The sequence below is a fragment of the Cataglyphis hispanica genome, chromosome 13 (genome assembly GCF_021464435.1).
Source record: "Cataglyphis hispanica isolate Lineage 1 chromosome 13, ULB_Chis1_1.0, whole genome shotgun sequence".
NCBI lineage: Eukaryota > Metazoa > Arthropoda > Insecta > Hymenoptera > Formicidae > Cataglyphis > Cataglyphis hispanica.
In genome coordinates, this window is record NC_065966.1 from 5,748,154 (window position 1) to 5,758,992 (window position 10,839).

A 10,839-nucleotide genomic window follows, 5' to 3' on the forward strand; every position below is an offset into this window, starting at 1 on the left:
TGCATTTTCGAGCCATATTGAAATGCATACTGTTGTCTGTACATAGATGCATATTTTCCAGTACGAAACATGACTGCCAATCTACATTTGGAGAATTTTTACGAGCAGGTATAGGCGGATTATGTGGAAGGAACACGAAAGAGAGAGCATTCGTCCTTCTCTCTCAGTCAGTTTATGCAAATAAGCTCGTTTCGGGGCTTGGTTCAAAAGAAACTGTCGACGAAAAGTAGGACTTTACGTTTAAAGGGGATATCTAAATGATTCATGAAAATTATAATATATGATAAGCCGCCGAAAAATAAGATTAGTCGCTCTTATTTATTATTTAGAAGTTTCAGTTTCAATTTAAAAATAATTATACACATGTATGTGTGTTTAGAAAAAAATATTATATATTAAAATTAATAATATTAATGAAAATATTAATAGCTTCTTAAACTATTATCTTTATATATTTTTTCTTCTCCTTGAATTACTATAAACATTAAACTTAAAATCCACAATCTTAAAATTAATATATAAAGTGAATAAAAGTCATACCCGAATAATATTGTTACATTAATTTAAACTATATTTTTAAATATAAATTTAAATAAAAAGAAAATAAATAAAAGACATAAAACCGTTTACAGATACGGTTGTCTTTTTTTCTCTTAATTCCTATATTTTTTAAAACTTAATAATATATCCTTTAATTTGCTCCGCTTAATGATTGCGAAAAAAAATTAATAAAAATTATTAACAATTAAGAAAATGAATTTAATTTACATTATAATAATTTATTATTATTATTATATATATATGTATATAATTATAATGAATTTTATAATTTTATATATAAATATAATTATATATTTTTATATTAATAATTTAATTAAAATTAATTATTTATTATTAATTATTTATATTATTAAAAATTTTAATAAAATTAATAATAATATACTTAAGAAATATAAAATGTATATAAAATAAAAAATAAATAATTTTAGGGGGATTATTTATTTAGTGAGTGTTATAAATAAGTATATAAATGTCATCTTTGGGGAAAAAATTTAATAATAAAAGATTGACTGCGACAAATATTGGCGTTATGCTTGGGAATAGATGCGACTATCTAAACTCAGAGCGGTTTACTTAGCTGATGATCGATAATACTGATAATTACGTGATCGCGCATATAATTGGGACAGGCTCGCGGTCGACCGAATGTAAAAATGTTTTTGACCACAATTAGCATTCACATACGCGCCGCTTGCGAAAGTTTATCGATATGTTTATAGGCTGCATGCCAACTCGAACAAAATTTCACCTTCTCGCACGCATCGTCGTAACGGAAGTAACAAACAAAATACTTTCACGAGCGTGCTGTTGTCTGAAAGGCGAGCGAAACCAACATGTCTCGTATACGAAAACAATGGGTAATATTATACTTTATTCGGAGGTAAGGCGTACAAATGGCATTTATTTCGAGCTTCGCGATATTTGGTAGTACAATCGTGGCAATTATTGCGAACGAGACCCGAGCTGTAACAGGAAGTTAGCGCATTATTCAAAGCAGCCTTCGATGCCATTGGAGTTAGTCACGCGATGCATAGCACGTGTTATCGCAGCGCGTCCGCAACGTAAATCAACGATATCAACTTCTAATTGCTAGAATCCCGCAATAAAAGCTCCCAACTTTCTCTCATTGTTAAAATATCATGACGATAGAATGTGCTTCTTTTAGATTAATTCATTATACTTGAAAATAAAAAGACAAAGCTGCTGATATATTTTTTTTTCAGTAATCTTTCTCGAAAAATCTCAGAAAGAGAGAAAGCTATTGATTTATATCAATTAAAGTGTAAAACTCTTAATAAAAACGATAAAATTTAGATATAAAAAATTAAAAATATATTTTTAGCCAGTCATTTTTTTTTCAAAAATCTCAAATATGAATTTATATAAATTAAAGTATAAAAAATAAAACACATAAAAATGATAAAATTTAGATATAAAAAATTAAAGATATAATTTTAGCCAGTTATTTTTTCCAAAAATCTCAGATTTATATAAATTAAGGTATAAAAATTTTATTAAAACAATAAAATTTAGATATAAAAAATTAAAAATATAATTTTAGCCAGTCATTTTTTTTCCAGAAATCTCAAATTTATAGAAATTGAAATATAAAAATTTCATAAAAACAATAAAGTTTAAATATAAAAAATTAAAAATATAACTTTAGCCAGTCATTTTTTTTCAAAAATCTCAAATATGAATTTATATAAATTAAAGTATAAAAATAAAACACATAAAATGATAAAATTTAGATATAAAAATTAAAGATATAATTTTAGCCAGTTATTTTTTCCAAAATCTCAGATTTATATAATTAAGGTATAAAAATTTTATTAAAACAATAAAATTTAGATATAAAAAATTAAAAATATAATTTTAGCCAGTCATTTTTTTTTCCAGAAATCTCAAATTTACAGAAATTGAAATATAAAAATTTCATAAAAACAATAAAGTTTAAATATAAAAAATTAAAAATAAAACTTTAGCCAGTCATTTTTTTTTCCAAAAATCTCAGATATCGATTTATATTAAATTAAAGTATAAAACGTAATAAAAACGATAAAGTTTAGATATAAAAAATTAAAGATATAATTTCAGTCACTCGATTTAATTTTCAATTTTATTAATAGTTAATAGTTCGGAAAAATATTCACTTATAATAAAAAGCTTCCTTCTCGCGAATTTGATTGTATGACAATGTATCGGAAAATTCCAAGAAATAACGGAAACACTCGGAAATGTCCAATTTGTCGTACAAAACACGAGCGCTATTATAGTTCACGTGGCGTTGCAGCGTCTCCTATATTCACCGGATTAATCCCAACTTGTCAGTCGCGCATCCAAGTCTTCATCGATCGCCATCACCATTGCCATAATCGCTCCTCGCGTCGGTATCTCGTCGTCTGAGCTTCGCTGAGCACAATTGATTAGATTGCTAATGCTTTATCTTTCTCTTATACCGAGTATCATAACGACACCTTTAATGGATCGAATGTATTCCGCAAAATGCGCCACGATTAGTAGACGCTCGGATACGTGCAAGTGCATAGAAAAAGCACTACTCTTGCAGTGCGCTCTACTTCGTCATCGGTTCGACCTAACATGGAATTGCGTCGTCTTTTTTTGCGAGTGGTGAAAAGAATGCCGTGATTGTCCAAGAAAATAAAATTTTTAGCCAGTCATTTTTTTTTTTTCAAAATTCTCAAATATGAATTTATATAAATTAAAGTATAAAAAATAAAACACATGAAAATGATAAAATTTAGATATAAAAAATTAAAGATATAATTTTAGCCAGTTATTTTATAAAACGCAATCATCTGGACTGATAACGTAAACGTGCCCATTTTATAAATATTAAATAGCAAGATTTATATATAAATTATCTTTTCAATTGTCCTCTGATATTTCTATTCTTATCATTGGAAAAAATTGATATATATTTTAAGATAAACTGTTTCGAAACAAATTATCATCGTAAGCGAAATAAGAAATAAATGTGCGTAAAATTTGCGTGAACAAACAATAATTATCGAATTGATAAGGCCCATATTTTTATCGCGATAAAAATTCGAAAGATTAATTAATGAAAATTAATCGACGATGTTTACGCTTCTTTTCACCTTCCACGACTCACTTTCGCGTCCACCGCAACGCATCAAATTATTCTTGATGAAAAAAAGAAAAAAAAAAAGGAAAAACAAAAACCTCGCCGCGTGTGTCGGTGCTCTTTAGGGATTCCAACCTCGTCGAGGTTCGTCGAATACGTGACGTCGCTCAATCGTTGCGGAGTTTCGCTCGCAACGTTCAACCAATCGTTGCAGCGACCAGTTCCCACCAGACAGTCGCCTGGAATCGTTCACAGACGCTTCCTCGCGCGCTACCGTGGTCAAGGTGGAGCTGCTGACGGGTACGAGATGACGATCGTCAACCGGAATGATTGTCCGGCAATTTGGAGGATTCTTATAATTCTGCTCGTGGCTTGCGAATTTGCCGCGACCACGCAGACCTTCGTCGTGAGCAACACGTTGGACGATCAGCTCGGTAAAGACTACTTCGTGGGACCGTGTCTGGTAAACACCAATCAAACCTGCCCCGACGAGGAGGTGACGTTCTTCCTCTACACAAGATTCAATCCGGAAGAGGGACAACAACTGATAGTAAACGCTACGAGTTCGAATCTTGCCGACACCAATTTCGTATCGGCCTTACCCACGAAGATCATCGTTCATGGCTACAATTCGGACATGCAGCTTGGATATTTGGTGGATATCAGAAACGAGTACTTGAAGAGAGGCAAATACAATCTCGTAGCGGTCGACTGGCATCGTCTGGCGACGGCACCGTGTTATCCCATGGCCGTCCACAACGTGCCTCACGTGGGCGACTGTCTGGCACAGCTGATCGATCGTCTCAGGGACTACGGTGCCGCGGACATCCACGTAATCGGCTTCAGCCTTGGCGCACACGTGCCAGCGTTCTCGGCCAATGTGCTACGTCCGTATCGGTTACCAAGAATTACCGGTCTCGATCCGGCGATGCCGCTCTTCATCACCGTTAATAAGGACGAGAAGCTCGACGCGAGTGACGCGGAATTTGTCGATGTGCTGCACACAAATGCCTTTATTCAGGGCAAGATCGAACCGAGCGGCCACATCGACTTTTACATGAACGGCGGGGTCAACCAGCCTGGATGCTGGGAGCACGGGAACCCATTCGGGTGTAACCATCACAGGGCGGCCGAGTATTTCGCCGAGTCGATCAACTCGAAGATCGGTTTCTGGGGCTGGCCCTGTTACGGATTCGTGTCTTATCTGCTGGGTCTCTGCCCGCCGAAACATCCCGCGGTGCTGATGGGCGAGGACGTCAACGAGAGATATCGGGGCTTTCATCTGGTGAAGACGAGGGCGCAGAGCCCGTTCGCGGAGGGGATGTTCGCGGTGGAGGATCTTTATCAGCGGGATCTTTATCAGTGATTGCATGCGAGCAATGTCGGTTCTTCCTCGGGATAACGTTACCACGTGATCGCGAGAGATGGATTGATGAAACGCGAGGAAAGGGGGCACGAAAATGTAAGACCCTTCATATTTTAATACGACGTCGCGTGTCGGCAAGATTGAGATATCTCGGTGATGTCAAGTGCTTTGTCTTGAGAGAATCTTGTCAACATACTTTTGAAGCGGACTTTATAGAATACGTGTATGTGGAAATTTTATTTTGAGAAAGATATTTAAATTATTACATATACGTCTTAAATTTTAAGATAATTTATTGCGTAATTTCTCTCAATTAATTTACTTTTAAAAATAGCGAGTATGATTACTATAAGTAGACTCTAATCCTGTTCAATTATTTTTTTATTTTTGAGAACAAAAATAGAGATTATAACTGCATATTGTATTTTGCAGTAGATTGCTATACGTATTATCTTCTTATATATACATAAAAAAAAAGAAAAATATGACATATCCAAAAGGAATGTGACAGAATGCTGAAGACGATTATGGACTTTGTTGCGGACAGTTGCGGACTGATTTAATTTTTATTATTGTGCTGCCTCTAGATTAAATGAATGAAATCGACGAGTATTGAGCAAAAAAGTCTCACGAGAGCCTCTCTCTTTCTTTGTCGATTTAGGAAATATGTTTCTCGCAGTCTCGCGAATCTGATGCTGCGCGAGAAGGTCTAGTATGTCAAGGTCAGACAACTGCCGAGACCTGCTAATCGATATCTCACCAAATCGGAGAAATGGGGCGGACACGACTGCGACATATTCGCAGACCAAACAATTTCTTGTCAGTCATGCCACGTTCAAATAATACGACGTTCAAATAAAAAGTGCTTACAATCGTATCTATCCGTCTATCTGTCAATCCGTCCACCTATCCATTTATTCTATATAAAATGTTTCTTTCTTCTAACGTATAATATTTTTACGATATTGTCGAGCTTCAATATTGCCAAATTTGCAGGCTTTCTTGCCCCTTCCTATATTTTTTATTTTATAGTTAAATTATTTTATAATTACATTATATTTTTTATTTTATAATTATATTTTATTACTTTTCATTTGTACAAAGAGAAAACACAAAGCCACTTAAATTTTAAGTGCTGGATTTAAAAATGTATTGAAAAAAAGGTGAATAGCTTTAATTAAGATAAAAATTTTTTACTTACATAAGTATGTAATATTTTTATTTTTGTCATTAGTAAAGTAAAGAATATAAAGAAAAATTATCAAAGGAAGAATTTTTGAAAAAATTTCCTCAATCTCAATAAAATTCCATGAGAATTTCCAGTGAATTCTAGTTTTCCAGGGAATTGGAAAATAATATAATTATAAAATATAATTATATTATTTCCCTGGAAAAACTAGAATTCACAGGAAATTCTCATGGAATTTTATTGGGACTCAGGAAATTTTTTCAAAAATTCTTCCTTTGATAATTTTTCTTTTATATTCTTTATTTTAATTTTTAATGACAAAAAATAAAAATATTACATACTTATGTAAGTTAAAAATTTTTATCTTAATCAAAGCTATTCAGCTTTTTTTCATTTTAAATCCAGCACTTAAAATTTAAGTGGCTTTGTGTTTTCTCTTTGTACAAATAAAAAGCATAAAAAAAAACTTATTTTAGAAAATGGCATCAAAAAAATCTTTAAAATATTCCCTTTAATTGGAAATTTGGACAAAAATATTTGGAAGATCAGAGAATTTCCAGCGAATTTCTTTACAAGATTTGAGTAGACACCCTGTATTTGATATATCTAATATTATCATCACGTTACATAATACATGATTTTTGAAATGAAATGTGGATCGACGGATAGTAACGCGATATGTTGCACAGGATTTTTTTGTGCGAACCTTTCGTGATTTTTCGTGATTTTTTTTTTTACTTGAACCTTTCTCGAGAATACATCAAAGTATTCGACGTAAAGGAAATAGTGTTATAGGAGAAGACCGGAAGCCTTATGGACTGACTCAGTTAGTTACTTTCTCGATGATCGATCTCAGGAGAATGAGACTTATTATCTATGTACTCTATAAAAGAGACAATTCCTGAGAGAGGAAATACATCACACGAATAGCTTCTCGATTATTTTTATCTCAGTTCCATTTTTACAAAGGTATATTTGTCAAATTTTTCGATATTAATATACAAATTAATATTTAATTATTTTTTGCCAGTTGATGCATTATTTATAAGATATTTATTTGACATTTATAATGCTCATATGATGATGCCATAATTAATATTCAATATTATTTATATTTTGACAAAAATAATGTAGAAGACAAAAAAAATTAATTAATTATAATCTCATTAATTATTAAACTGAATATTTTTAACTATCTAAAGATTTTATTCAAATAATTGTGCTTTTTATTTCATTTTATTATATTTATATACATCTTATGAATATCAAAATAGATATGAAATGAGTAAACATTTTGTTGAAATTTTATAAACAGATATCCTTTGTAAATACAAATACTTGTAAGTTAACGAATCTCAATATGCATGTCCGTTATAAAAGTGTATATTTTTAATAATAATCAAATCTAAGCATTACACATACACATACATGTATATACACAATTATATGCATATAAATCCAATAAAAAATAAATAAAATCTCATCAAATTTGACTTTCTCAATCAACGCTTGTCATTTGCTTTCATCATTGGCCTATTTAATTTTAAATCTCATTTGAAAAATCTCATTAAATTTTCGCATATGCATTCGTCAAGTTTATACTTTTCTATTTTTCACGATATAATAATTATTCAGATTGCATACTTGATGATTCTAATATTAAACAGGATTAAATATCAGGATTATATCTCTATCGCGTATATAATTATTCTTTTGGAAACTGGAATTTTTTAATTCTCGGCAAATCTAACGCACTTTTACGGCTTTAATCATAACAGTTTCCACGATCCTGGAGTGCTTTCAATTTTCGGGGAAAACTGCTCGCTACAAATTACGAAACGATATCACTGTAATCTTTCTCTCTCTCTCTCTCTCTCTCTCTCTCTCTCTTTTTCGATCTGTGTATCCGTGTGCCCATTGGCTAACCTCGTTTCCGGAGAATCCCTTGTATAATGTGATCCAATCAACTTAATCCGCAGTATCAAAGCGTTCGAAATCCAAGCCGGCCTGATTCGAATGTTAATGAGTGCGAGGAACATGTCCCGGGGGAAGGGGAGGGGAAATTCGCGCGATTGTATCCAAACAATTCGTTAGCAACTAACGAGACCCTCGTTATCAAGTACGTGACGGCAAGAATGATTGGAGTAAAAAGCACGAGACGGCGAATAATTTCTCTCTCTCTCTTTTTCTCTCCCCCCCTCCCCCCATAATCTCTCTCTCCCTCTCTCTCTTTCTCTCAATTGTCATAGCTTAAAACTGAACGACAAATCCCGCATCCCAGCAACAGGTTGCGCCCGACACTAATTTGCGATTAAGCCGCGAGATCGTCGCCTCAATTAAGGCTCTTAAATTGACTTTGGACGAGTTTCTTTCGAATGCGAGATCGGCGTAATCAGGTGATATAAATTTGCCATAAACCAGCACGTGGCTTTGAAAATATAAACTTGTAAACTTATGTTTCTCTCAAAACAGGCAGTAAAAAATTTTTACATATAAAAAAAAACAATTTTTACGCGAGACACAGACTGCGCGTTTAAATGTTTTTTTTTTTTTTCTAAAATGTTAGGGCAGCGTTTCCATCGACGAACTGAATTTCGTGCCTCATCGGACGCATAAGGCGCGAGACCTGAAAAAATTGAGATTGAACGAAATTGTCTGTCATTTCTTCCATCCACGAGCGGAAGAGCTTTTTTTTTTCCTAGGATGTTAGGGCAGCGTTTCCATCGACGAATTAAATTTTATCCTCATCGAACGCATAAAGCGCGCGATCTAAAAAAGGAATTGAGATTGAACGAAATTGTCTGTCATTTTTTGCATCCACGAACGGAAGAGCCAACTGATTATCATACTTCGCGAGCAGGCAAACGGGGGTTGTATTAAAAGTTGCTTGAATAGTTGGGCGAACCGTTTCCTCGAGTACACAATTTAAACTTTAGGCGAAGAAATGCGCATCCTTACCGGCCGCAATCCCGCATTCTCGCCATCGCATCGGATCGTCGAAGAAAGGGTTGATGGAAAGGAGGACGACGCTGGTTCTCCTTGAGATGCGCAAGAATGCCAATCTCGGCGATAAAACGGCGAGAAGTCCTCGGGGAAAAATGCAGGGAGGAGAAACGAGAAGCGGGAAGAAATGGGAGGTGGGAGAGAAAAAAGGCGGGAAAACTTGTCGAAAATGCGACGGATGTACGTGCAATACTTGCAGACGCTGAATCACAATGAGCGGATGCTACTTTGTTATCTCGCCGCAGCGTAAAATCGAGATTAGGCGAGGAAAGTTTACTTCCACGACTGGAAGGCTTTACAGCAATTTTTTTTTTTTGTAATTTATAGAAAACATGAAAGGAAATAATTTTTAAAGGATCTTCGAACCCGACGCTATGTAATAATATTATATAAGAGAATGAAATAGCAATAATATCGTCTTAAACAATTTTTGAAAAAGGATTTTATTTTTAAAAATACTGCAAACTTTACTGGAAACAATTTGTTTTCTTTTTTATTTCGATTTCAAGCGGAGGTATATTACGCGATACTGTGTCCAGCGATATACTCGACGTTGAGCGCAACAAAAAATAAAAACATAGGAGAAAAATCCTATGTAGTCCACTTTCCATGATTTACTCTGGTATCCCACGCACACACACACACACACGCGCGCGCGCGCACACACGTCCAGACAAATATGTTTCTCTTGGTCCGGGCGAATATATACGCGCTCTCGCAGTATCCGAGATAATTTGAATTCGCCGAGTGGAATATAATTTAATAAAACTTTACCGCGGAATTCGCATTAGCCACGCATTACCTTAGCTCTCCGCCTCGGTTGTTTACTTTAGCCCGGGGTTATTTTCGTGAGCGGGCAAATTTCTTTCGTAAGATTTGCGAGAGTCACGATGTTATGTACATTTGACAGCATTTCAAGAACTTGAGAATAATTTTCTCCCTTATCTACTCTGCTGATTACATTGTAGAATACGTATCTCTAAAATTGAGAGATAAGCATACGCAAATTAATACAAATCTTCCCATCGCGAAATATATATTTGTTCACATTTTCATATATCGTCAAATTTTTCATACATATTTATTTAACCGAGGCAATCAAGTAACAATTATTAATAAAATTGTTTGAAATATATTTGTCAATCAAATTGCCATTACAAAATTTATTGATGCTATTCATCGTCGATATAAAATTCGGTTCTCTATTAATTCTTGCACAATGAAACTGGATATACATCGATGACGTACTACATAGGGGCGATTTAATATAATATCCATATAAAATTTCGATTGTTGAATAAAATTAACAATTTATATCCATTATACGTCGCAGGGCATTTGAATAAAAATTTTTACAAGCCGCGCTAAATAAATTTACGATGCAACGTATTAAAACGATAATGCGTGAATTAGCCAAGGCGTAAGTAAGTGTTGTAATCGCCTTTGGGTGATCAATTATCGTTATTGCGGATATTGTCCGTGTATATGCACGTTTAATGAATAATAATTATGCGACGTAATAATCATGTCGCAGTATAAGCTCATTATCGACGAAAATCATTATCCGATACCCATCACATATTCCGTTCTTTCATCAGTAATCGCCATTCG

General features: G+C 33.8%; 1 protein-coding gene across 5 annotated transcripts in view; it reads left to right on the forward strand.

The window, feature by feature from the left end:
- The window catches only part of LOC126854223 (hepatic triacylglycerol lipase-like), a 212,463-nt gene that overhangs the window by 196,059 nt on the left and 5,565 nt on the right, over nucleotides 1–10,839 (forward strand). For 3 of the 5 annotated variants that reach the window (XM_050600740.1, XM_050600741.1, XM_050600742.1), the window contains one exon: nucleotides 3,796–5,908. In XM_050600740.1, coding sequence (XP_050456697.1) covers nucleotides 3,796–5,036 — 1,241 coding nt within the window. In that variant the 3' untranslated portion in view covers nucleotides 5,037–5,908. Of the gene's footprint in view, nucleotides 1–3,795; nucleotides 5,909–10,839 lie in introns of those variants that run through there. The other 2 variants (XR_007688080.1, XR_007688081.1) reach the window with 2 other exon arrangements.